Source organism: Jaculus jaculus, chromosome 6, assembly GCF_020740685.1.
Source record: "Jaculus jaculus isolate mJacJac1 chromosome 6, mJacJac1.mat.Y.cur, whole genome shotgun sequence".
Taxonomy (NCBI): Eukaryota; Metazoa; Chordata; class Mammalia; order Rodentia; family Dipodidae; genus Jaculus; species Jaculus jaculus.
In genome coordinates this window covers 157774379-157802330 of record NC_059107.1, presented here as the reverse complement: position 1 = coordinate 157802330, position 27952 = coordinate 157774379, and the positions used below count along the sequence as shown (strand labels likewise).

The following is a 27952-nucleotide window of genomic DNA, read 5'->3' as shown; positions in this document are numbered from 1 at the left end:
CTACCTCTGCCCTCTTCCCCCCCCAGTGCTGGGATTAAAGGCATGTGCCACCACACCTGGCTATAAGCACTGCTTTAAATATATATATATTGAGAGAAAGAGGCAGAGACAGAGAGAGAATGGGCACACCAGGGCCTTCCCTGCTGCAAACTCCAGACGTGTATGCCCTCTTGTGGTGCATGTGTAACATTGCATGCTTGAGTCACTGTGCGTCTGCCTATGTGGGACCTGCAGATTCAAACATGCGTTCTTAGGCTTCACTTCACTCGCTAAGCCATCTCCCCAGCTCTACTTCTGAGTGTCAGCACAGAGAGTACAGTACAATGTAGAGTCACACTAAACATTCCCCTTTTTTACAACTAGGGTTTGTATTAGACGCTCACTCCCAGCTGTGGGCTCATGTCAATATTCTGAGCACATTCAGGGTAGATAAGGAAGGATATTTGATGGATCAGGTGCATTAAACATTTTTTTTTTAAACTTACAACAGGTTTACTGGGACACCATACCACTTTAAGTTAAGACACATTTGTAGACTTGAGGCAGCTGCAGAGAGCAGAAGGAATAAGCTACATTTATTATGAATTTGTTTTGCTATAAAGGTGGAGGAAACAATATGTCTTTGTCTCTATTGTCAATTCCCACCTCCCAGCCCCCAGGCAGACTCTCACTCTAGGCCAGGCTGACCTTAAATCCATGCCCATCCTCGTACCTCAGCCTCTTGAATGCTGGGATTAAAGTCATGTGCCAGCAAACCTGGCCTCTAATAGCAACACAGTTCTCTTTTTTTTTTAAACACTTCCAAACCCATGCACCACTCTGTGCATCTGGCTGAGGAATCAAACCCAGGCTGACAGGCTTTGTCACTAAGTACCTTTAACTGCTGAGCCAACCCCCCAGCCCCTAAGCAGCATGATTTAACTTAAAAAGTTCTTGAGGTAAAATAAGGCACCATAGTACTATTGCTTTGATTTCCCACAAAAGAAATGAGCACACTCTCAAGGATCTCTTGTTCTCTTCCAGCTCTACAGACTTAATTCTGCCTTCACCTTCATCACGCTTTCATATGGTTTCAATAGGGGGTACACCTCCTCTTCTAGAAACCTGTGCACCTGCGGGGGGAAAGCGAACAAGACCAAAGAAAACGTCAGCGCTCCTCGACCACCTGGCCCAGCCACTCCTCTCCCGGGCATCCATTTCCCCAACTGCCCCTGGAAGCAGCGTCTCCTGAGGCAGCTGCTTCAACCCACCACACCCACAAAGACACTGTCCCTGGGGCCTTTCAGTCAATCTCACCACTGCCACCCCGTCACCCTTGCTGAAACCATCAGGGAAACTCCCGTCTTCCTCCTGGGCTTCGGCGTTGCCTCGTTTGTACTGACCACCATCTTGGTGCTAAGTCCTCGTCCCTTGGCTATTTGAAGCAGCTTCCAACATGGTCTCCAGGCCTCCAGTTTCAAGACTTTTTAAATTTCAAGTTCTACATAATACTTGAGTGACTTGAATGCAAACGATGAACTGTCTGTCTCTGACTTTGAACCCTGTAACTGCTAAGGTTTGTTTATTCGTTTACTGGCAATGCTATGGAGTGGACCCAAGGCCTTGGGGATGCCTGACAAGCACTCTACCATGGAGTCGCGACTCCAGCTGACTCCACCCCCGCCCCCACTGAGCGATTCCTGTAATCCATGCTGGCCTCCAAATCCAGCAGAGAAAAGCCCTGAACTCGTGATTCTCCCAAGTGCTGGGGTTATGAACAGACACCACCACACCTGGTGGATTTTTTTTTTTTTTCTTCCAGTTTGGCAAAGCAGCAATCTTCTCCCTCTCCCAAACAAACAAAACAAGCAGTGATTTTTGTTTTTTGTTGATTCTTTTGAACCAGGGTCTTGATAAGCTGAAGTTACCTAGACTGGCCCTGAACTCATTACGTGGCCCGCAGACTTGTGAGCATCATGCCTCAGCCTCTAGAGCAGGAGAAATTACAGGTATGTAACATCATACTTTGCTCAGTAACGACGTCTGAGGCACTGACCACTCCAGCAATGCTCATGATTAAAGCTGCTTGCTTGTCATCCCTTCAGTGCTTGCTGTTCCCAGCTCAGCTGTGACGTCTTGCAAGAAGTCTGCCAACTTCTAATATACTAATAGACTCAGCCACCACAGAAGGAACTATCCTTAAATTCTGCATGTACGACTTGATATTACAATGATCTAAAATATTAAATGTATTATATTATATCATATTATATTATATTATAATATATTATATTATATTAAATGATCTAAAGTTCTGAGCTCCATGAAGACAAGCAATATTAGGATCCAGGTAAATCTAGAATTAAAAACAATATTTGAGCTGGGTGTGGTGGCACACACCTTTAATCCCAGCACTTGGGAGGCAGAGGTAGGAGGATCGCTGTGAATTCAAGGCTACCCTGAGACTGCATACTGAATTCCTTGCCAGCCTGAGCTAGTGAGACCCTATAGCAAGCAAGCAAGCAAGCAAACAAACAAAAACATTTGAGTTGGGGAGATGGCTCAGTGGTTAAAGGTGCTTGATTGCAAAGCCTGCCAGCTTAGGTTCAACTCCCTAGTAACAATATAAAGCCAGATGCACCACGTGGGGTATCTAGAGTTTGTTTCTAGCCCTGGCATGCGTATTCTCTCTCTTATTCTCTCCAGCCATCTCTCTAAGGACACCTCCCCAGCCCCAAAATATTAAATTAAAAAAAAAAAAACAATATCCCAAGTACCTAATAGGAACTCAGTAAATGTTCTTTTCTTGGTGGTGTTGGGTATTGAGTCCAGAGCCTCTCTCATGCTAGGCCAATTACTCTAGGACTGAGCTAAACACATAGCCAAATAAAGGCTTGAAAGTTTAACTCTTCTACTCACTTAAAAAAAAAAAAACAACTATGGGCTGAGAGATGGCTTAGCCAATTAAGGTGCTGGCTGTCAAAGCCAAAGGACCCAGGTTAAGTTCCCCAGTACCCATGTAAAGCCAGATGTACAAGGTGGTGCAGGAATCTGGAGTTTGTTTGCAGTGGCTAGGTGCCCTGGTGTGCCCAGGTCTCTTTTTCTCCCTCAAATAAACAATAAATATTAAAAAAAAAAAAAAAAAAAAAAAAAACAGGGCTGGAGAGATGGCTTAGCATTTAAGCGCTTGCCTGTGAAGCCTAAGAACCCTGGTTTGAGGCTCGGTTCCCCACGACCCAAGTTAGCCAGATGCACAAGGGGGCGCACGCATCTGGCGTTTGTTTGCAGTGGCTGGAAACCCTGGTGTGCCCATTCTCTCTCTCTCTCTGTCACTCTCAAATAAATGAATAAGAATGAACAACAACAACAAAAAACAACAACCAAAAAAAAAAAAAAAACCAATGAAAGCTGGGCATGGTGGTATGTGTTTTTAATCCTAGCACTTGGGACAGGTAAGAGTATTATTGTGAGTTCAAGGCCACCCTGAGACTACATTCCAGGTCAGCCTGGGCTACAGCAAGACCCTACCTCAACACCCCCCCCCCCGCCAAAAAAATAAAAATAAAAGTGACAGGCTGGAGAAATGGCTTAGCAGTTAAGGTACTTGTCTGCAAAGTCAAAGGATCATGGCTCGATTCCCCAGGACCCACATAAGCCAGATGCACAAGGTGGCACATGCATCTAGAGTTTGTTTACAGGGGCTGGAGGCCCTGGCATGCCCATTCTTTCATTCTTTCTCTCTCTATCGGCTTCTCTTTCTCTCTCTCTCTCTCAAATAAAAAATTTAAAAAAAGAGAGCAAGTGAATTGGCAGTCTTAGTGGGTATGGCAGTTTGAATGGATGGCCTCCAACATATTCAGGATTTTCTTTGAGTTTGTAATTTAGATCTGCAGCCACCTGGCTGGAGGAGGTGTCACTGGGCGGATCCTAGCTTCCAGCCCTACGATGTGGAGGTAGATTGGGAATTCCAGTCTACAGATTCGCAAAGTGCTTGAGCTTTGCCTGGAACTCCTAAGCGTGCTGGGTGGTGTGGCAGTGCAGCTAGTGGCGTGGCTTTTTCTTTTTCTGCTCAGGCCTGTGAAAGGGGGCCAGCTTCTTCTGCCATTAAGGAACTTCCTCTGGATCTGTCAGCTTCAGTAAATAGCCCTTCCTTCATAACTGCCCAATTTGGAAGCTCACCCCAGCAATGTAAGGCTACTACAGTGGGGAATATTCATTAAGACCCATGCTCCGGCATTTCAATCTGTATGATAGCACCATGAGATAGAATTCTGAGAAACACTCAGGGGACAACACTAAGGCCACTCAAAACAGCAACATCTTTACATTGTAGTCTTCCTAGGGAGCCCCATTCCATACATTCCACAAAGACAAAATATCAAAGATAGCACCCCAGGTTCTGCAAAAGACAGGGCCTCTAGCCAGGCATGGTGGTGCACGCCTTTTACTCCCAGCACTGGGGAGGCAGAGGTAGGAGGATCGCCATGAGTTCGAGGCCACCCTGAGACTACATAGTGAATTCCAGGTCAGCCTGGGCTAGAGGCAGACCTTGCCTTGAAAACACCAAACACGGGGCCTCTGGGAAGACTCCTCAGGAGTGCTGCTTACTGCTTACCTGCTGGGGTGCTCGACCAGTGAAGGAAGAAGGGTCCAGCAAGTGCTCCAACTTCGCGTGAATGGGACTGAAGTAGGGGTCTGCCTGGATCCGCTCTATGAGGTCATTGTCACCCCCTTCTTGCTTAACCACAGCAGCTGCCTTCTGGGAAAGCACTCTAATTTTCTCATGACAGTCCTGGGGAGGGAGTGAAGCAGTATTAGTTCACCACTAATGGGGGTGTTTGAACACCCACCAACAGTCTCGGGACACTTCACAACAAAGCCAAAGTCAGACCTAACTCCTTCGTGGTTTCTCTGTAAGTAACTTGCTTGGCACGCACCTGCCGGCTGCCCCCAGCTTTGACCATCGCCATGATAATGTTCTCAGTGGCCATGAAAGGCAGCTCTTGCCGGATACGCCGTTCGATTACCTAGAAGGACAAGACAGAGGCCTCAATGTCACACACTGCAGACCACCACCTAGGGCAAGTAACGCGCATGGCAGGGCGACTGACTCCCAGTATTTACAGATGGAGGACGAGCTATGACTCAATAATATGTTTTCCTAAAACTGTAAAGCTTTTTAGAAAAATGTTGCTTACTTATTTGACAGAGAGAGAGGCAGATAGAGAGAGAGAGAATGGGTGCACCAGGGCCTCTAGCCACTGCAAATGAACTCCAGATACATGTGCCACCTTGTGCAACTAGCTGATGTGGATCCTGGGGAATCGAACCTGGGTCCTTAGGCTTCGCAGGCTAGTGTCTTAACTGCTAAGCCAACTCTCCAGCCCCAAAGCTTTAATCTTTTTTTTTGAAGGAATCCTGGGGCTGGGGACATCGTTCAGTCAGTTAAATGTATGAGGATGAATGTTTAGATCTCACACACTTATGTGAAAGTTATAAAATCTAGGGGTGGTGGCATACATCTGTGATCCCCTCGCAGGGGAGGCAGACACAGGGCTCTCGGGAGCTTGCTGGCTTGCTAGTATAGTTGAAGGGGAGTTCTAGGTTCAGTGAGATACCCTGTCTCAAAAAATAAGCTGGAGGCCGGGCATGGTGGTACACTCCTTTGATCCCAGGATTTGGGAGGCAGAGGTAGGGGGACTGCTGTGAGTTTGAGGCCATCCTGAGGCTAGAATGAAACCCGACCTTGACACCTCCCCACCACACACACAAAAAGCACATGCCTTTAATCCAGCACTAGGGATGCACAGGGAGGAGGATTGCTATGAGTTTGAGGCCACCCTGAAACTACCTAGTGGATTCCAGGTCAGCCTGGGCTAGAGTGAAACCCTACCTCGAAAATACCCCCCCCAAAAGAGTGGAAAACAAATGAGGAAGACACTGGATGTTGACTTCTAGCCCTCCACATACATGTATGTATGCACACCCCCACTGCATACATAAACTCACAAATATTGAAGCCAGGTGGGGTGTGGTGACACACACCTTTAATCCCCGCCCTCAGGAGGCAGAGGTAGGAGGATCACTATGAATTTGAGGGCAGTCTCGAACTAGAGTGAGTTCCAGGTCAGCCTGGGCTACAGCGAGACCTGACCTGGGGGGTGGGGGGGGAAGGCATATTGGCTGGGCATGGTGGCTCAAGCCATTGATCTCCTAGCACTCAGGAGGCAGCAGTAGGAAGATCTCAGAGAGGCCAAGGCCAGCCTGGAACTACAGTGGGATCCAGGTCAGCCTGGGCTAGAGTGAGACCTGACCTTGAAACAAATCCACAACAAAAGACATACTGGCTTATGTAAGCTTCCAGAGGCTGCTTTACTGGAACAGTCCCGAAAGCACCTCCTCTGTTAAAGGCAAACGGAACCTCCTACTTGGGTTAGTTATCCAGCACTACTAATTCTTGCTTGTAAATGGCTTAAGACAATTTCTTCTTTTCCCTCAGTCCAGGCACATGTCTGTGAAGTCCATAGCCCTATTCCCTAGCACTAAAGCACGAAAAATCCCCAGTGGAAGCTTTAGCCCATGCCTCCTGCAAATACACTCAATCCTCCCCCCCCCCCAGCACTTCGCATCCCACGCCCCAGCCCCTCCCTGATACTTGACTTTAATTGAGGTCTCTTACTTTGGGGTACACCACCAATCCTTCAGAAATGTTCTGCAGCGTATTCAATATAGTATCCGCCGTGAGAAATGCCTCAGCCAAACAGATCCGTCTACAAAACAAGCGACCACTCAGATGGTGCTCTCAAAAACCTCGCATGGATGCAGGGTGGGTCCCAGGGAGCTGCCTTGTTGGTGTCTCACGATTTATGTACGCTCTGAACCATTTCCTTCAACCTGGTGACTTGACTCACCTTAATGTCCTTATGAATCTCAGATTGTCTCTTCTCCAGACCACTTCCCAAGTGCCAGACTGAATACCTAAGGTTTCTACCTGGTGAACCTTTATATACCTCAAACCCACCTGACTCCAGCCATTGTCTTTTTCTTTTCTTTTTTTTTAAATTAAAAAAAAAAATTGGCAGGCCGAGCATGGTGGCACACACCTTTAATCCCAGCACTAGGGAGGCAAAGGTAGGAGGATTGCCATGAGTTTAAGGTCACCTGAGACTACATAGTAACTTCCAGGTCAGCCTGGGCTAGAGTGAGACCCCACTTTGAAAAAAAAAATAAGTTTGATGGGCTGGAGAGATGGCTTAGCAGTTAAGGTGTTTGCCTGTGAAGCCTAAGGACCCAGGTTTGATTCCTCAGAACCCACGTAAGCCAGGCACACAAGTGGCACATGCATCTGGAGTTCTTTTGCAGTGGCTGGAGCCCCTGGCACACCCATTCTCTCTGTCTGCCTCTCTCTCTCTCTCATAAATAAATAAATAAAGTAAGGGGTGGGATGAGGGTAAATCAGCCTGAGCTAGAGTGAGATTCTACTTAAAAAAAAAAGAAAGAGAAAGGAAGGGAAGAGGATACTTAATAGGTTGATATTGTATATATGTAATTACAATGATGGTAATGGGGAGGTAATATGATGGAGAATGGAATTTCAAATGGGAAAGTGTGGGGGTGGGGAGGGAGGGAATTACCATGGGATATATTTTATAATCATGGAAAATGTTAATAAAAACTTAAAAAAAAATCACACACACAAAAAAGTGTTTGGGCCGGGCATGGTGGCACATGCCTTTAATCCCAGCATTCGGGAGGCAGAGGCAGGAGGATCTCTGAGCACAAGGCCAGCCTGGAACTACAGAGTGAGTGCCAGGTAAACCCTCGCTACCGTGAGACCCCACGTTCAAAACAAAACGAAAAAAACAAAACAAGTGTTTGGGTGGAAGTGCCCTGCAGAGTGGATAATGCTGGAGACTGTTACAGGAAAACTTCAGTGCCAGGGGTGGGAAACCTGGTGAATTGCTGGTCAGGGAGAGGTCTGATGCTCCCTAATGACAGAGGCTATTACCAGGGCTATTGGTCGCCCATCAGAACTAGATGGTAAAATCCTACTGCTGAAGACTCCACATGCTTGGGCTGGAGGACACTGAGAAATCAAGCTGGAGCTGAGCTGGACGCCTCCTCCCTGTTGATTAGCTGTAATAATGCTCAACAGTGCTACGGAGCCTGCTGGGGGAGAAAAGCCATACGTGGCACTTGCTTGCAGGGCCTGCTGGCCTGGGTTGGATTCCCCAGCACCTGTGAAGCCAGATGCAAAGTGGCGCACATACCTGGAGTTCATCTGCAGTGGCATGAGGCCCTGATGTGCCATACTCTCTCAAGTAAATAAATAAAACTATTTTAATTTCTAAAAAAACTGAAAGAAGCCAGGCATGGTGGTGCGTGCCTTTAATCCCAGCAATTGGGAGGTAGAAATGGGTAGATCACTGTGAGTTTGGGGCTAGCCTGAGATTACATAGTGAATTCCAGGTCAGCCTGAGCTAGAGTGAGAGACCCTACCTCAAAAGACAAACAAACAACAACAACAAAAAAAAAAACAACTGAAAGAAAGTACAAGACACCAGGCGTGGTGGCGTACACCTTTAATCCCAGCACTCGGGATCAGAGGTAGGAGGATCGCTGTGAGTCCGAGGCTACCCTGAGACTCCACAGTGAATTCCAGGTCAGCCTGAGCTAGAGTGAGACCCTACCCCAAAAAGCCCTCCTCCCCCAAAAAAAAGAAAGCATAAGAAAAAAAGTTATCCTAGTACACTACAAGCAAAGGAAAGTAATATGAACCTGCTTTTGTTTTTTTAAAAAAATTTATTTCTTTATTTGTGTGAGAGAGAGAGAGAATGGGCACACTAGGACCTCCATCCACTATAAATGAACTCCAGACACATGTACCCCCTGTGCATCTGGCTTACGTGGGTTCTGGGGAACTGAACTGGGGTCCGTAGGCTTCGCAGGCAAATGCCTTAACTGCTAAGCTATTTCCCTAGCCCATGAACCTGCTTTTAATGGATTTAGGCATAAAGTAGAATGGGTAGTTATTAGTTACTTATTAGTTACTTCTGGTCCATCTCATGACAAATAAGAACGTCACTGTGTCAAGACAACATAATGACATCTATGTGTTTTCCGAATAAAATATAAATTCCTCTTCGGGGCCTGTACAGCCCTTCACAAGCGGCTGTTACCCGTAATCACGTCTTAGCCACAATGACTTCATCCTCACCCACTGCTAGGTCGATCTTTTCCTGCCTCTGTGTCCTAATGTTTGCATTTAAATGCCTTTTTTTTTTTTCAAGGTAGGATCGTGCTCTAGCCCAAGCTGACCTGGAATTCACTATGTCTCAAGGTAGACTTGAACTCACAGTGATCCTCCTACCTCTGCCTCCCATGTACTGGGATTAAAGGCATGTGCCACCATACCCAGTTCCTATATTTCTTTCTTTTAAAAAAAACCCAAAACCAAACAACAACAACAAAAACTATTTAATTGAGAGAGAGAAAAGGGAGGAAGGAGGGAGGGAAAGAAGGAGGGAAGGAGAGGATGAGTGCTCCAGGGTCTTGAACCACTACAGATGAACTCCAGACGCATGTGCCACTTTGTGCATCTGGCTTTATGTGGGTACTAGGGAACTGAAGCCAGGTCCTTAGGCTTTATGGGCAAGTGCCTTCACCACTGAGCCATCTCTCCAGCCCATATATTTTTCTTAAATTTTATTTTATTTTTTACTTTATTTATTTATTTATTTATTTGAGAGCGACAGACACAGAGAGAAAGACAGATAGAGGGAGAGAGAGAGAATGGGCACGCCAGGGCTTCCAGCCTCTGCAAACGAACTCCAGACGCGTGCGCCCCCTTGTGCATCTGGCTAACGTGGGATCTGGGGAACCGAGCCTCGAACTGGGGTCCTTAGGCTTCACAGGCAAGCGCTTAACCGCTAAGCCATCTCTCCAGCCCTTAAATTTTATTTTTAAGACAGGATTTCTAGCCCAGGCTGGCCTCAAGTTCCCTATGTAGGCAACCTTGAACTTCTTGTTCTCTGACCTCCACTTTTGTGGTGGTTTGATTCAGGTGTCCCCCATGAACTCAGGTGTTCTGAATGCTAGGTTCCTCAGCTGATGGAGATTTTGGAATTAATGCCTCCTGGAGGCAGTGCATTGTTGGGGGCGGGCTTATGGGTGTTGTAGCCAGTTTCCCCTTGCCAGCGTTTGGCATACTCTCCTGTTGCTATTGTCCACCTTATGTTGGCCAGGGCATGATGTCCACCCTCTGCTCATGCCATCATTCCCCCCTGCCATTGTGGAGCTTCTCCTCGAGCCTGTAAGCCAAAATAAACTTTTTTTTTTTTTTTCCATAAGCTGCTCTTGGTTGGGTGATTTCTACCAGCAATGTGAACCTGACAACCTCCTAAGTGCTTGGATTAAGTCACCATGTCTAGTTCCTAAACGGTGTTGGAGATCAAACCTAGGGCTTTGTGCACGTTGGGCAAGCACGTTAGCAACATCTCTAGCTCTTGCTTCCTTAGTCTTAAGGCGTCTCCTGTTATCGGACTGCTCCGCTTCTCCTCCCTCCTCCGCGCTCGGTATGCTTTGATCATAGTGTTTATCATCCTGGGCTTCGGTGTCTTTGCCTCCTGCTATGTTCCACTCCTTGGGGACCAGGAGGGAGGCAGCAATGCTCAAGTATGCCCTTCTGCTCCAGGCCACTTCCCTTTGCCCTCCGCCCTCTGGCCTGAACGTGACATCCCCATTCCACTGACCGGTTGGCGCTGTCATCCAGGGTCCGTTCGAACCACTGCACGGAAGCTGTCTGCAGGGGGTCCATGACAAGAGTCATCAGGTGGCGGGCAAGGCTGCAGCAACGCTCCGAGCGCATGGGGTTCCGTTTGTAAGCCATCGCACTGGAGCCTGCCCACACAGGACGAGAAGGTGCAGAGGGCACAGTAAGTGCCCAGCGTGGCGCCAGCCGCCCTTCCAGCACATGGCCACGTGCCTCTCCAGCGCTTGGTGGCGCTCCCAGGTTTCTGCTTTACACTCACCGATCTGTTGTTTCTCAAAGGGTTCCTCCACCTCCTTGAGGTTCGCCAGGAGGCGGATGTCAGTACAGATCTGGGGAAGGAAGGCCAGGCACCATCAGCACACAGGAGTGCGGGGTGAAGAGTTCCCGCGTCTCCTGCTGAGGTGTTTGAGGCCAGCCCGACCTGCCCAAGACCTCACAAGGCTACCTGGGCTACTCTCTGCTCCTACAGAGCTGGAATGACCAACTCAAGGAACACAGGCTGGGGTGTGACTCGATACTAGAGCACTTGCCTTGCATGTACAAGGCCCTGTATCCAACACCAGCAGTACGTAATAAAACCACTGGGGTTGGAGAGATGGATTAGCAGTTAAGGCCTGCAAAGCCTAAGAACTCATGTTCAAATCCCCAGGTCCCATGTAGCCACATGCACAGTGACACAAGCGCACAATGTTGCACGTGCGCACAAGGGGCACGTGTGTCTGGAGTTCGTTCACAGCAAGCTGGAGGTTCTGGTGTACCCACCCATACTCTGTCTCTCAAAAAAGAGAAGATAAAACACACACACACACACACACACACAAATGGGGCTGGAGAGATGGCTTAGTGGTTAAAGCATTTGCCTGCAAAGCCTAAGGACCCAGGATTGATTGCCGAGTACCCACGTAAGCCAGATGTACAAGGGGGCGCATACATCTGGAGTTTGTTTGTAGTGGCCAGAGGTCCTGATGTGCCCATTCTCTATCAAAATAAATAAATAAATAAAATTGAAAGACAAAAACACTGCTAACCACTGCCTAAGGCATGACGCTGGGCGTGGTGGTGCAGTGCTAGTTACCCCAGCACTCCGGAGAATGAGGTCAGGAAGATCACGGATTTGAGGCCAGTGTGGGTTACACAGCAAACCCTGTCTCATTAAAAACAAAAACCAGGGCTGGAGAGATGGCTTAGCGGTTAAGCGCTTGCCTGTGAAGCCTGAGGACCCCGGTTCGAGGCTCGGTTCCCCAGGACCCACGTTAGCCGGATGCACAAGGGGGCGCACGCATCTGGAGTTCGTTTGCAGAGGCTGGAAGCCCTGGCTCGCCCATTCTCTCTCTCTCCCTCTATCTGTCTTTCTCCCTGTGTCTGTCGCTCTCAAATAAATAAATAAATAAATAAAAATTAAAAAAAAAAAAACAACCAAAAACCACAAGTTGAGTGTGGCGGTGCACGCCTAAAAGAATCAGTGAGTTCAAGGCCAGCCTGGCCTAAAGTTCAGACCCTATCTCAAGAAAACAAAAAGAAAAATAAAAGATAAAGAAACGTCATGCAATGACAACAAGGAAAGTCAATTTTTTGTTTGTTTGTTTGTTTTCCGAGGTGGGGTCTCACTCTAGTTCAGGCTGACCTGGAATTCCCTATGTAGTCTCAGGGTGGCCTTGAACTCACGGTAATCCTCCTACCTCTGCCTCCTGAGTGCTGGGATTAAAGGCATGTACCACCATGACTGGCAAGGAAAGTCAATATTTTTGTTTTTGTTTTTTGTTGTTGTTGTTTTTTTGTTTTGAGGTAGGTCCCACTCTGGTCCAGGCTGACCTGGAATTAACTCTGTAGTCTCAGAGTGGCCTTGAACTCATGGCGATCCTCCTACCTCTGCCTCCCAAGTGCTGGGATTAAAGGCGTGCGCCACCACACCTGGATTTTTTTTGTTTTTTGTTTTGGTTGGAAACTCACTTTTTAAAAATGTTTTATTTATGGGCTGGAGAGATGGCTTAGTGTTTCAGCGCTTGCCTGTGAAGCCTAGGGACCCCAGTTCAAGGCTCGATTCTCCAGGACCCATGTTAGTCAGATGCACAAGGGGGTGCACGTGTCTGCTATCTGCCTCTTTCTCTCTGTCACTCTCAAATAAGTAAAAATAAACAAAAAATTTTAAAAAAAGAAAAACATATTTTATTTATTTAAGGTGCATGTGGGTGTGCATGCCAGAGACACTTGCCACTGCAAATAAACACCAGATACTTGCACTTTTTGCATCCAGTTTATGGGGGTGGCTTGGGAATTGAACAGGCACATTTGCAAGCAAGGACTTTTAACCACTGGCCCATCTTCCCAGCCTCACTTCCCCCACCCCTTTGGGACAGGTCTCATGAAGCCCTTGTGCCTTTAACTTGTTATGTAGGCGAAGACATCCTAATCCCCCTCCTCCGCCCACAAGCTCTCAGGTTGCAGGCATGCAGCGGCACACCTAGCTCAGAAATACCAATTTTAATAAACCCTTCAAAAAGATGGACAAATAGTTCTAGTAGTAATTTTAAAAACATAGCCAAGTGGGCTGGAGAGATGGCTTAGCGGTTAAGCTGGTTCGAGGCTCAATTCCCCAGGACCCATGTAAGCCAGATCACAAGGGGGTGCACACGTCTGGAGTAGTGGCTGGAGGCCCTGGCGTACCCATTCTCATTCTCTCTCTCTGCCTCTTTCTCTGTCTGTTGTTCTCAACTAAATAAATAAAAAACAACAACAACAAAAATATAGCAGGTGTGGTGGTTTGATTCAGGTGGCCCCATAAACTTAGGTGTTCTGAATGCTAGGTTCCCAGTTGATGGATATTTGGGAATTAATGCCTCCTGGAGGGAGTGTATTGCCGGGGGCGGGCTTATGGGTGTTATAGCCAGTGTCCCCATGCCAGTGTTTGGCATACTCTCCTGTTGCTATTGTCCACCTTATGTTGCCCAGGGGGTGATGTCCACCCTCTGCTCATGCCATCATTTCCCCTTGCCATTGTGGAGCTTCTCCTCAAGCCTGTAAGCCAAAATGAATCTCTTTTTCCCAGAAGCTGCTCTTGGTTGGGTGATTTCTACCAGCAATGCGAACTGGACTGCAACACCAGGCATGGCGGCACACGCCTTTAATCCCAGCACTGGAGAGGCAGAGAGAGGACTGCCATGAGTTTGAGGCCAGCCTGCAACTACGTAAGGACCAAGGTTTAATTCTTCACTTCCCACAAAAAACAGATGCGAAGTGGCCCATGCATCTAGACTTCATTCGTGGTGGCTGGAGGTCCTAGCGTACCTGATCTCATTCTCTCATCTGCCCCACTCTCTCTTTCTCAAATCGATAATTTATTTGCTTCTTTAAAAAAAAGAGAAAATCAAAATCTAGTCCTTTTCTTAAGCACACCTAAATTTAAAAAAAAATATTTTATTGATTTACTTGTGGGGGGGGAGAGGTACGCAGAGAGAAAGAGAGAAAATGGGCATGCCAGGGCCTCTAGCCACTGCAAACCAACTCCAGACACATGTGTCACCTTGTGCATGTGGCTAACATTGGTACTGGGAAATAGAACTGGAGTCCTTAGGCTTTGAAGGCAAGTGCCTTAACCGCCAAGCCGTCTCTACAGCCCCCTAGCACACCTGAATTTAAGGGCCTTCTTTATAGGATGCTACTTGTTAGAAATGATGTTGAGAGAGACAATTAAAGGTTTGCTATGAGCCGGGCACGGTGGCACATGCCTTTAATCCCAGCACTCGGGAGGCAGAAGTGGGAGGATCGCCATGAGTTCGAGGTCACCCAGGGACTACATAGTGAATTCCAGATCAGTCTGAGCTAGAGTGAAACTCTACCTTGAAAAACCAAAAAAAGGTTTGGTCTGTCTCTGGTCCCCATAGCTCTGCTCCCCACCCTTACCTTGTGCACTGATGCCCCTAAGCTAGCCAGCACAGATGCCACCTCAATGTCTACTTTTCGTGTGTAGGTTTGTCCTGTGATGATGAAAGCCCTAGAGATACACAGAAAGGGGATTTGTGTTAAAATAGGTCAAAAAGTGACTGTCAAACAGACAAAACAAAAAGACATACTAAGCAACGCTGAGCTTCCTGGAACACTGAGCCCAGAGGGCCTGACCAGGAAAAACAAAAACAGCAAGATCATCTGGCTATGGCAGTGTGCCTGTAACCCCCCTTGAAAGGATGAGCCAGAAGGACTTCTAATTCAAGACCAGTTTGGGTTCTCCAGGGAGTTTATCTCAAAAAACAAACAACTGGGCATGGTGGCTCATGACTAAAACCCCAACAATAGAGAGGCTGACGTAGGAGGACCACCAAAAGTTAAGGCCAACCTGGACTAGAGTTCCAGGACAGTCTGGGCTACAGTGAGATCAAAAACCAAACCAAACAAAAACAAAACAAAACAACAAAAACACCCACCAGTAACATGCGCAAGGCTATTCTTGCAAGAAACTGAAGTAATTTCCTTTTTCTACAACTTATAAGGAGCCAGACCATTATGAAAATACTAAGCCTGAGATGGAAGGAAACTGGCAGATAAACTAAATTTCGAAACAGTTCAGCTCCGATCTGGAGGCCTGCCAACAGTTTAATAGCACTCCCATGTGCATACCTCTTAAATCCTGCCTTTTCCGTCACCATCTTGTCCAGCTGCTCCACCTGGGGGAGAGAAGACACAGGCCTGTAGAAATCCAAGTACCCAGTATGAAGCGTTCCAACAGCTCAGCTCGCCCAAGCCTTGGCCTATGTCCTCTTTGTAGCCCATTCTGACACCAAGCTCTCCTATCATCCCGGAAGCAGCCTTATGTTGTGGGCCACTGACTACGAGCGCCCCTTGGGTCAGTTTTAGAATACCTTCTGGTGATCTCCCTCGAAGAGCTGCAGGAAACTAGCCTGAGTGCCAGTGGTACCCTTCACGCCCCGGAAACGCAGCTCCTCACGGACACGTGTCACGTTCTGGAGATCCATGCAGAGGTCCTGAATCCAAAGACAGCAGCGTTTCCCAACGGTGGTCAGCTGAGCGGGCCTGAAAGACAGATAGACAGACAGACGGCAGACAGCGATGCTTCCTAATCATGGTCAGTTGAGTAGGCCTGATAGGAGCCCAGTGAGCAAAGACATCTCAGACCACAGCCTAACTTCACGGGTCTTGATTCTTTCTTTTTCTTTTTGTGCGTGTGTTTTCTCAGCCCAGGTTCAATGCTCCACACACACGTTAAGCCAGATGGACAGTGGTACATGAATCTAGAGTTCATTTGGAGCAGCAACAGGGCCTGGTGTGTCTATACTCTCTCAGCGTATAAATAAATAAAGATCTCACTTTTTTTTTAAATATAATTTTAATTTTATCTTCATTGGGTTTACCTTATATTTTTTTACCTTCTTCAGTTGAAAGTTTATTTTATTTATCTTTAATGATAATATAGACTGTTAATATTAAATTTATTTCTAAGTACAAATTTTGCCATACTTACTTTTTTAAAGCATAGTATACATAGGAAAGCATACATTTCAATGAATTCTCAAAAGCTTGACACACTTATATAACCAGCATCCTCATCAAGAAACAGAATATAGGCAGCATCATAAAGTCCCCGTGTGCCCTTTTCCAATCATTACCATGTCATTCACCAGGAGTTAACCACTATTTTGATTATAACAACATAGAGATTGGTGTTATGTGTTTTTGAACATTACATGCATTTCCATTAGGTATGTACATAGGGTTGGAATTGCTAAAGAAGTCTGTGGCAGTTTTTCTATGTGGGTACCCCCTTTTTTTAATCAGTGCATGAAGATTTTATCTGTTTTTTTTTTCATTTTCTCTTTACTAATGCTTGATATTTTCTGATAATCATTCTACTCAGTGTAAAATTGTATCACATTGCTGATATGAAAAGTCTCATGTTTTAAGTAAGTTTGTGATTTCTGTGTTAGGCTATAATCCTAACTGTCCTCGGGTGCATGTGGCCATTTTAGGCAAATGACACTGACCATTGGCAAAACCCAGAGCTGCAGTACATCCCCACCTAAATCTCAGGAGGATTTCCCTTGTTGACTCCTGACCAGAGATTATCAGTAAAGGCAAAGTAAGGAGAATTTACATGGCCTTGTTCATGGCAGCATTATTCATGACAGCCACAACATGCCAACAACCCAAATGCTCATCAAGTGATAACTACAAAAACAAAATATGGTCTATCGTTATCTACATAATGGGATATTTGACCACAGAGAGAACTGGAGTTCTCACATGAGCTGCACCCATGGGTGAGTATCAGAAACACTCTAAGGGAGAGCCTTGTGTGGTGGCGCACGCCTTTAATCCCAGCACTCAGGAGGCAGAGGTAGGAGGATCGCCGTGAGTTCAAGGCCACCCTGAAACTACATAGTGAATTCCAGGTAAGCCTGGGCCAGAGTGAGACCCTACCTCAAAAAACCAAAAAAGAAAAAAGAAGCATGCTAAGCAAAAGAAGCCGCTCTCAGAAGGCTGCACATTGTACAATTCCATTTACATCAAATGTCTGGAATACGCAAATCCCCACGAAAAACCCAGGTTACACATCCCGGTGACATGGACACTAATTTTAAGGCAGCTTTAGTGCAACAGGCTTTCACAAGCTCAAATGTTCTTGCACTATTGTGTGTGTCAATGACGTGCTACTTCAGGCTGGGCATGGCAGCGCACACCTTTAATCTCAGCACTCGGGAGGCAGAGGTAGGAGGATCACTGTGAGTCCCAGGCCAGCGTGAGACTACAGAGTGCATTCCAGGGCAGCCTGGGCTATAGCAAGACCTTACCTCACGGGAAAAAAAAAAAAAAGTGGGCTGGAGGGATGGCTTAGCGGTTAAGGCACTTGCCTGCAAAGCCAAAGGGCTCAGGTTCAATTCTCCAGGACCCACATAAGCCAGATGCACAAGGGGGTACATGCGTCTGGTGTTCGTTTGCAGTGGTTGGATGCCCTGGCGTGCCCATTCTCTCTCTCTTCCTCTTTCTCTCTCTCAAATAAAAAATATTTTTTTAGAAAAGCACTACAACAGATGCTCATCACTACTCAGATCTGTCACTAATGCCCAGTAGTAAAATCATAAGCTATCTTTTTTTGGGGGGAGGGGTAGTTTTTGAAGCAAAGTCTTACTCTTATTAACCTAGGCTACTCCCAAACTCATGGTGATTCTCCTACCTCAGCCTTCCAAATCCTGAGATTACAGGATAAGCCAACATGCCTGGCTAGTAAGTTTTGTTTTTTGGGTTTTTAAAAGTTTTTTTGAGGTAGGGTCTCACTCTAGCCCAGGCTGATCTGGAATTCACTATGGAGTCTCAGGGTAGCCTTGAACTCACAGCGATCCTCCTACCTCTGCCTCCCGAGTGCTGGGAGTAAAGGCGTGCGGCACCACGTCCAGCTTAGTTTTAAAGGGCTTTATTCAGTAACCATAAAAATTCTCACCAATCCTAAAAATCAGTACACATTGTACTGGGGAATCTAGGATTCTAACTTTCGTCCTTAGGCTTCACAGGCAAGCTCCCTTAACCACTAAGCCAGCTCTCCAGCCCCCATTCATATTCATTCATTCTCTCTAAGACAATAAACTTTTTTTTGTTGGTTTTTTTTTTTTGTTTTTCGAGGTAGGGTCTCACTCTAGCCCAGGCTGACCTCGAATTCACTGTGAAGTCTCAGGGTGGCCTCAAACTCACCGCATTCCTCCTACCTCTGCTTCCCAAATCCTGGGATTAAAAGTGTGTGCCACCCCGCCCGGCCAATAAACATTTTTAAAAAGGCAGAGCCAGGAGTGGTGATGCATGCCTTTTATCCCAGCATTTGGGTGGCAAAGGTAAAAGGATTTCCCTGAGTTTAAGGCAACCCTGAGACTAGACTACATAGTGAATTCCAGGTCAGCCTGAGCTAGATTAAGACCCTACCTTGAAAAACAACAACAACAAAAAGACTTGTTTGGGCCCAGACAAGAATGCTGAGAGTGACCCACAACCCTCCTCCAGGTCAGGACCTGGAAGGCTGGAGTGTTACAAGGTTAGGGGGTGGGTCAGAGTCAAGTCCAGCTGTGTCTCATCAAAACCAGCCAGAAGCCTGGCGCACCCATTCTCTCTCTCTCACTCTGTCACTCTCAAATAAATAAATAAAAATAATAAAACAATTAAAAAAACATGAAAAAAAAAGTGGGGTCTGGTGGTGCATACTTTTAATCTAATCCCAGCAATTGAGAGGCAGAGGTAGGAGAATCACTTTGAGTTCAAGGCTACCCTGAGACTACATAGTGAATTCCAGGTCAGCCTGGGCTAGAGTGAGACCCTACCTCAAAAAAAAAAAATTATTAATAGATAGAACATAAGAGAAGGAAGGAATGTAGAACTCTTGCCCAAGTGGAGGCAAGAGGGGGTTCCAGAAAATGGTAAAAACCCATGTTTTGAGATTCTTCACTTCAAGTTTACCTTGGGAAAGAACTGAAAGTCGCATGCACATAAATAAGTCCAGTGCCCCCAAAAGCAATCTTATTACTTACTGAAAATGTGTAAAACCCAAGGTAGGTAGATCAGCCCGTTCCTTAGCAAAGTCAGCAAGCCGAGAGATCACTCGAGCAAGCTACATGAAGAGATGATAGAGGAGAGAGGGTGAATTCACACTGAGTTCATATCACAGCTAGAACTAAACTTTCCAACCATTTTATAGAAAATCAGATCTCTGGATCATAGAAAGCAGAGTTGTCTATGAGTTGGACATCGTTGCTCACATCTCTAATGCTAGCACTCAGGAGGTGGAGGTAAGGAGGACTGGGAGGTGCTCGAGGCCAGCCCCGGCTAGAGAGAGACAGATTCTGTCTCAAAAAAAAAAAAAAAAATCTCTATTTTTCCATCTTTCTTCTAAGTGCCTGGGTGAGGTTCATGAACACCAACACCTGAAAACTGAGCCAGCTACCTAACACGTCACACACTACTTTAAGAGCATCCCAGAGTAATAGGGCCATCATTCCAATGTATATCCCTCAGCAACAGTCTCTGTTTGCACAGACCCCTCCCCAGTTAAAAGGCTGTTTTAAGCATTCACTCATAGTGTCTTTGTTTTTTGGGGCAGGATCTTGCTCTAACCCAGGCTAACCTGGACTCACTATGTAGTCTCAGGCTGGCCTCCAACAGACCCAAGTGCTGGGATTCAAGGCATGTGCCACCATGCCTAACTAAAACATGTTTTGTATATGCATATGTGTGTTCTTTATATATTTAATTTGCAAGCAGAGAGATGGGAGAGAAAGGAAGAGGGAGAGAAGGAGAGAGGGAGAGAGAGAGAGAGGGAGAGAGGGAGAGGGAGAGAGAGGGAGAGAGGGAGAGAGGGAGAGAGAATGGGCACAAGAGCCTCCAGCCACTGCAAACAAACTCTAAATGCATGTGCCACTATGCATCTGGCTTTATGTAAGTACCAGGGAATCAAACCTGGGTCGTTAGGCTATGTAAGAATGCACCTTAACCATAAGGCAATCTGCCCAGCCCTGTGTTTTTATTTTTTTAAATATTGAACACTTCACAAATTTGCATGTCATCCTTGTACTAGGTCCATGCTAATCTTTTCTATATTATTCCAATTTTAGTATATGTGCTGCCGAAGTGAGCACCTGTGTTTTGGTTTTGAGACAAGGTATCACTCTGTAGCCCAGACTAGCCTTGAACTCATGGCAACTCTTCCACCTTAGCCTCCCAAGTGCTGGCATGACAGGCGTCAACCACCATACCTGACTCACAGTGTTTTAAAAGCAAGAGTTAGCTAGGTACACCTTTAATCCCAGCATTCTGGAAGCAGAGGTAGGTGGATCGCCATGAGAGTTCAAGGCCATTCTGAGAGTATATAGTAGTGAATTCCAGGTCAGCCTGTGACTACAGTGAGACCCAACCTCGAAAAACCAAAAAAAAAGGAAGCATTCCACAGATTAACAGGGTCTATATCAGAAAAACCGAAAAACGATAAGCTATAGATAGATACTATGTTGACTTATTTATAACAAACCCATCGATTATAATAACCCTAAAGTGGGCAGGAAACTTCTGCCTACCTCTTACCTTCGGTAGAAGCAGGTCAAATGCATTTCTAAGAATGATGAGGTCCTGTAAAGGAAATTCAGTGATTTAATTTTTTTTTTTTTTTTTTTTTGGTGGGGGGGGGTTTGAGGTAAGGTCTCACTCTAGTCCAGGCTGACCTGGACTTCACTATGTAGCCTTAGGGTGGCCTCAAACATAAGGTGATCCTCCTACCTCTTGAGTGCTGGGATTAAAGGTGTGCGCCACCATGCCCGGCTCAGCGGTTTAATATTAAACAGCTCCGACAAATAGTATTACTACATAACACTCTCACTATAGGCAATTGCTCATGGTGAGCAACCCACGGTGTGTCAGAAGATGCTAGGAGGCTATCCTTTTCTTATTACGGTTTCTTGAGTATAGCAGCTTAGAGAGCTGTCCTAGTAAGATCATAAGGAACCAAACTTTTATACCCATAAGACCAGAGTATGTGGGGTCTACATTGACAGGACAATGTGCAGGTCCACAAGCTTTTCTCTTCCTAGAGAAGAACGGCTAGGTCTGAGAAACTCCCAAATGCCACACACCCTCTTTCCTCATTTGTATCGGCTAACATGGGCAGGCATAACCTAGAACATCAAAGTTTAAGCTTAAAAATATTTTTTTTTTTGAGGCAAGCCCAACAGACTGCCCCCCCCCTTTAATGTGAGAGTGAGAGAATTGGCACGCTAGGGCCTCAGCCACTGCCACCAAACTCCACACGCATGTGCCCCTTGTGCACATGTGCGACCTTGCGTCACTTTGTGCGTCCAGTTTACGTGGGACCTGGAGAGTCAAGGACGAGTCCTTAGGCTTCATAGGCAAGCACCTTAACCTCTAAGCCATCTCTCCAGCCCTATTTAGTTGTTTTTAAGATATTTTTTTATTTACTTGTTTGCAAGCAGAGATAGAGCGAGAGAGAATGGGCGCTCCAGGGCCTCTTGCCACTGCAAATGAACTCCTGGAGCATGTATCACATTGTTCATCTGACTCTGTGTGGGCCGCAGGCTTTGCCAGCAAGTACCTTTAGTCACTGAGCTATCTCCACAGTCCATTATTAGTTTTTAATTTCAAAGCTTCAAATGTACTAGCCAAGTGTTCTACCACTGATTCTCACCCCAAGGCTTTAAAGATACTCCTGAGGGAGGTAAAAAATAAAAGCATTTGGGAGCCGGGTGTGGTGGTGCATGCCTTTAATCCCAGCACCGGGGAGGCTCAGGTAGAAGGATCACTGTAAATTCAAGGCCAATCTGAGACTACATAGTGAATTCCAGATTAGCCTGGGCTAGAGCAAAACCCTACCTTAAAAAAACAAAAACAAACAAATAGGAAAAAAAAAAAAGGGCCTGTGAGATGACTTGGCAGTTAAAGCATGGTTAAGGTGCTTGCCTGCAAAGGCTAATGACCTGAGTTCAATTCTCCAGTACCTTCATAAAACCAGGTGCTCAAAGTGGTGCATGCATCTGGAGTTTGTTTACAGTAGCTAGAGGCCCCAGTATGCCCATTCTCCCTGTCTCTCTTCTATCTCTCTTTGCTTGCAAATAAATTAATAAAAATATTAAAAAATAAAATAAGCCAGGTATGGTGGTGCACGCCTTTAATCCCAGCACATGGGAGGCAGAGGTAGGAGGATCACCATGAGTTCAAGGCCACCCTGAGACTACATAGTTAATTCCAGGTCAGCCTGGGCAAGAGTGAGATCCTACCTTGAAAAAACCAAAAATAAATAAATAAATAAAATGGGCTGGAGAGACAGCTTAGTGGTTAAGGTGTTTGTCTGTTAAGCCTAACAACCCAGGTTCAATTCTTCAGATCCCATGTAAGCCAGATGCACATGCATCTGGAGTTCATTAACAGTGGCTAGAGGCCCTGACATACCCCACTTTCTCTCTCTAATAAATAAATAAAAATAAAATATTTAAAAATAAATAAATAAATAAATGAATAAAATAATGAAACCAACAGCTTCAATCTCTTAAGAGTATGTGCGAAGAATAAATGAAGCCCTATGGGTAAAATACTCAAATCAGCACCTGGTTCCTACTCAGTGCTCAAGAAAATACTTGCTGCTATTCTGCTACATCTGATTACAAGACACAAATTCAGTTTCATTTAACAATTATAATGCAATCCGTTCTTTTCAAAAGCCATGGCAAAATTATAAAGCCTTTGTTCAGAAAGTCTGAAAAATTAAACAATGTGTAAATGGGTTGGAGAGGTGGCTTAGTGGTTAAGGTGCTTGCCTGCAAAGTCTAATGACTGGGGTTCAGTTCCCCAGTATCCAGGTAAAACCACGTATCTGGAGTTCATTTGCCCTGGTACACTCACTCACTCTCTCTCTCTGCTTGCAAAATAAATAAGTAAATAATGTGTAAATGTATTTAAGGACCAAGTCTAAGTCTAAACCACAGAGGCTCCTACTGTATTATCTCCGACATAGCAGGAGGTGGCACCGAGGTGGATGATCCCCGCAGCCTTTGGACAGCAGTGGCCGAATGTGTGCACGTGAGCCATCACATCGTGTCGTAGCCGCTTCTCCTCTTCAGCTGCCATCTTGAAGTCAATGTTGTCTAGGTTAGATTTCATCTCCTGTATTTGCTCATCTGTGATAGGCAAGCCCAATGCCTACAGGCGAGGAAAAGGGAAGTCAAATGACCCTGGTGTCATAATTTTTGAATTGAAGTAACATTGCTCAATTCTTTTTTTTTTTTTTTTCAAGGTAGGGTCTCACTCTGGTCCAGGCTGACCTGGAATTAACTCTGTCATCTCAGGGTGGCCTTGAACTCATGGCGATCCTCCTACCTCTGCCTCCCAAGTGCTGGGATTAAAGGCGTTTGCCACCACACCCGGCTGCTCAATTCTTTAATTAAAACTTGGGGCTGGAGAGATGGCTTAGCGGTTAAGCGCTTGCCTGTGAAGCCTAAGGACCCTGGTTCAAGGCTCGGTTCCCCAGGTCCCACGTTAGCCAGATGCACAAGGGGGCGCACGCATCTGGAGTTCGTTTGCAGAGGCTGGAAGCCCTGGCGCGCCCATTCTCTCTCCCCCTCTATCTGTCTTTCTCTCTGTGTCTGTCGCTCTCAAATAAATAAAATTAGAAAAAAAAAAAAAACTTGGGGCAACCAAGCTAAAAGTGCAGTGGGGATCACCAGGCTTGGTGGAGCACACCTTCAATCCCAGCACTAGAGAGGCTGAGGTAGGAAGATCACTGTGAGTTCCAGGCCAGCCTGAGACTACATAGTGAATGACAGGTCAGCCTGGGCTACAGCGAGACCCTACCTCTGCAACTGCCTCAGTGGGGGCAGAACTTTCAACGAATCATGGTAAATTATATCCTAAGACAGCTTCAAGACAGGACACAATGTGGTCCTAACCGTGACTTTTTCCCTTTCAGCTCCGACACCATTTGTTGTGAGGTCTTCCCTAGCATCAACATAAAACATCCTGCTCTATGAGCCTAGTCACTGCATGACATTTCCAAACATTTATTTAACCTGTTCCGCCCTCCAGAATGTTTATTCCATCACAGAGACCTTTGTTCTATTACTTAACCTTTAGCTCTAAGTGTGTCAATGCGTAAGGGAGGCGGGTTTACATGGACTTATATGGACTTTTCTGTAAAGCCAAGTATGGTGGGAGCTGCCTACAGTCCCAGTGTTCAGGAGGGTGAGGCAGAAGGATCATGAGTTCAAGTGAAACACTGTGTCAAAAACATGTAAAAAGGGATGGCTTAGTGAGTGGTAAAAGTGTTTGCCTGCAAAGCCAAAGGACTCAGGTTCGATTCCCCAGGACACACATAAGCCAGATGCACAAAGTGGAGCATGTGGCTGGCGGTCCTGGTGCGCCCATTCTCTCCCTCTGCTTTTTTCTTTCTTTCTCAGATAAATATAAAGAAAATATATATATATAAAAAAATTTCAGGGGCTGGCTTAGCGGTTAAGGAGTTTGCCTGCAAAGCCAAAGGACCCAGGTTCAATTGCCCAGGACCCACGTTAGCCAGATGCACAAGGGGACACATGTGTTTGGAGTTTGATTGCAGTGGCTGGAGGCTCTGGTGCTGCCAATTCTCTCTCTCTGTGTCAAATAAATAAATGAAAATATTATAAAAAATTCAGAGCTGCGGATGTGGTTTAGTGGGCGGAATGCTAACCTCCTGTGCATGAGGCTTGGCCCCTAGTGCTCCATAAACCAGATGAAGTGACTCATACCTGTGACCCCCGCACTAGGGAGGTAGAGGCAGGAGCACCACAGTTCAAGGTTTGAGACCAGGCTGGACTATGTAGTGAGACCCTATCAGGATATGATGGTGGGAAGACACACCAAAATAAATAAATAGTACATTTCCAGGGCTGGAGAGATGGCTTAGCATTTGAGGCGCTTGCCTGTGAAGCCTAGGGACTCATGTTCGACTCTCCAGGCCCCACGTAAGTCAGACGCACAGTGACACATGCACACAAGGATGCACATCTGGAGTTGAACTGCAATGGCTGGAGGCCCTGGCGCACCAATCCTGTCTCACGCTCTCGCACACAAAAACAGATAAATACGTTTTCAGTTCACTGCTTCCTCTTCCAAGCAGTTCCCCCCCCCCATAATTCTTATTTCCCCTATAATTCTACCACTTGGGAGATAGAAGTAGGAGGGTCAAGAATGAATTCAAGGGCCCCCTAGGGTACATAGTCAATTTTAGGCTTTATATGTGGTAATTAATTTGATACTCAAGAGGCAGTGCAAGCCTAAAGGTGCAGCACCTCAAGCTGTGCTTAGACTCAACCAACCCCACGTTCCAGTTTCATCCTGGAGCCACTTACTGGTTACCTGCCAGAAACGCACACTCTCAGAAGCACACACAAATCGCAGTGCCCGGTTAAGGCCTGCCACTCTCCGGTAGTTCACTAGCTCTCTGTGCCTCCATTTCTCTCTCACCTGTGAAATGGGTACAGTAACAGCACGGACCCTACCTAGGGGTTTTGAGAACTGCTGGGCCGTTATGTTTAGTCATAAACGGTGGGAATGACACATCTGCTAACTTTTCAAGTGATGCTTTGCAAGAACAGCGGTGGGAGCTGGATGGGGACGGGAGATCAAAGTCCGGGTCCTCAGCACTGCTCAGAGGGTTGCTTGTGAGGACACTGCTACCGCGCTTGGGTGGCCCTTTCCTCTGAAACTCGAGGAGTGACAATCCTCTGAATCACCTTCGATCTCCTTTCCTGAGGAGAGCCCTCCCCTCGCTGCCCCTTAGGGCATGGCTAGAACTTGGACTGAGCAGCTGCAGTATAAGGCATCCACGGAGTCCCTCAAATAACCCCCACCCGGAGCCCACCGACTTCAGAGGCCCAGGCGCAGCCCAGAGCAGATTTCCCACGCTGTCACCAGTCCCAACTTCACAGGCACGACCAGTGGCTGAGCAGCTCAGTTCAGGCTCTCAAGTGCACCCAGGTTCAAATTCCGGCTCCACTTTGTTTTGTTTTGGGGTCTCTTGTAGCCTACACTGGCCTTGAGCTCCGTAAGCAGCGGATGACTTCGAACTTCCGATTCACCGTCTCGCCGTTACCTCGGGAGTCCTGGTCTGTGCGGGGCTGGGGAAGGAAGCCCGGGCTCGGAGCCCGCGAGAGGCCAGTCCTCCAGCTCCGCTCTTGGTAGCTTGGGGCGATTAGGCTTTGTCCCCAGCACCAAGTCTGCAAGGCATCTAACGGGCGCCGAGCCGGGGAAAGGCCACTCCAGGTCTCGAACCCTCGGAGGAGAAGGGGAGTGGGCGGCGCCCCGGCCTCCCGCCGTGCCGGGCCGTCCCTGGAGCGCGGATCTCCGGGACAGGACACGGGACACCCGGCCCGAAAGCACCCCCGCCGCGCACGTTACCTGCTCCGCCTCCGCCAGCCACAGCCAGAGCTGCCGCCACGTCCGGAACTTGAACCTGTCGCTGAACACGAAGCACATCTCCGGGCTGGCGTAGCGGGACGCCAGCGGGGAGCGGTAGCTGTCCAGCCCGCCACGGTCACCTGCCTCGGCCATCCCGTGCACGCCACCCTCGCCGCAGACCACGGCACCCGCGACCGGAGACGGAAGCCTGGGTGCGGGGGGGAGGGGGCGGGACTTCCTCCGGTCGGCCCCGCCCCCCCGAGTCAGCTGCGTCCGGAGACCCCTTCCTCAGAAAGTGAGTCAGCACTTCCTGGGTCACCGCACCGCTCAGCATCTCCTCCGTCCTCCCATCTGAGAAAGCGCATTCAGACCTGCCTTGGACTGGCAGGCCTGTCATCCCAGCACTCTGGAGCTGGAGGATCAGAAGTTCAAGGTCATGCCAGGCATGATGGACAGCTCACGCCTTTAAATCTCAGCACTCCTGAGGGCTGAAGAAAGAGTTCGAAGCGAGCCCGTGGCTTTAGCTAGAGTCCCTGCCCCAGAAAACACAAAAAGGGCTGGAGAGATGACTTAGCGGTTAAGGCGTTTGTCTGCAAAGCAAAAGGACCTAGGTTCGAGTCCCCAGGACCCACCTCAGCCAGCTGCACAAGGGGGCGCATGCGTCTGGAGTTTGTTTATAGTGGCTGAAGGCCCTGACGCGCCCATTCTCTCTCTGTCAAATAAATACATAAAATATTTAAAAAAAAAAAAAAAAAAAAACAGCCAGGCATAGTGGCGCACGCCTTTAATCCCAGCACTCGGGAGGCAGAGGTAGGAGGATTGCTGTGAGTTGGAGGCCACCCTGAGACTACACAGTGAATTCCAGGTCAGCCTGAGCTAGAGTGAAACCCTGCCTTGAAAAACCAAAAACTAAAAATAAAATAAGAATTCAGGGTCGTCTTCACCCTATATAGTGAGTTGGAAGCCAACTTGGGCTACCTGAGACCTGTGGAATTCCAGGTCAGCCTAACCCTAACCCTGTGGGCGGGTGTGGGGGGGCGGTGTGAGGGAGAAGAGGAGACAGAGACCGCAGGCCACAGGCTGAGAGGCTGAGGCCCAGACAACAAAGGTACTAAGTCATGGGGAGGGGAGAGCAGAGCGAGCTCATCAGAGAACATCGGAGCAGTCCAGTTGAGTGGTGGAGAGGGAAAAAAAAAATTGAGATAGGTCTCACTCTAGTCCAGGCTTACCTAGAAATCACTATGTAATCTCTGGCTGGTCTCAAACTCATAGCAGTCCTCCTAC

General features: G+C 47.1%; 1 protein-coding gene and 1 non-coding gene across 2 annotated transcripts; both read right to left on the bottom strand.

Moving 5' to 3' along the window:
- Positions 1 to 542: 542 nt before the first annotated feature.
- On the bottom strand, positions 543 to 26857 carry Adsl (adenylosuccinate lyase). The gene is made up of 13 exons (XM_045153486.1): positions 26669 to 26857; positions 23234 to 23437; positions 20816 to 20860; positions 19270 to 19349; positions 15604 to 15775; positions 15362 to 15408; positions 14651 to 14741; positions 11010 to 11079; positions 10731 to 10878; positions 6659 to 6749; positions 4917 to 5006; positions 4595 to 4771; positions 543 to 1112 (listed from the first exon to the last, which is right to left on the bottom strand). Exons 1-13 carry the CDS (start codon positions 26819 to 26821, stop codon positions 1026 to 1028), a joined length of 1455 nt encoding a protein of 484 aa, XP_045009421.1. The 5' UTR covers positions 26822 to 26857; the 3' UTR covers positions 543 to 1025.
- LOC123461838 lies at positions 20267 to 20373 on the bottom strand. The gene has a single exon (XR_006637903.1). It is a non-coding gene; the product is annotated as a U6 spliceosomal RNA (small nuclear RNA).
- Positions 26858 to 27952: the final 1095 nt, after the last annotated feature.

What these genes read in the sequence shown, in the direction of transcription:
- Adsl (XM_045153486.1), bottom strand. Translation starts at nt 26,821, where the DNA reads ATGGCCGAGGCAGGTGACCGTGGCGGGCTGGACAGCTACCGCTCCCCG. An exon ending in TTGACCTGCTTCTACCGAAG is followed by an intron (nt 19,350 to 20,815) that starts GTAAGAGGTAGG and finishes CTCTTCATGTAG; the next exon opens with CTTGCTCGAGTGATCTCTCG. An exon ending in CTGGTCGAGCACCCCAGCAG is followed by an intron (nt 1,113 to 4,594) that starts GTAAGCAGTAAG and finishes TTCCCCCCGCAG; the next exon opens with GTGCACAGGTTTCTAGAAGA.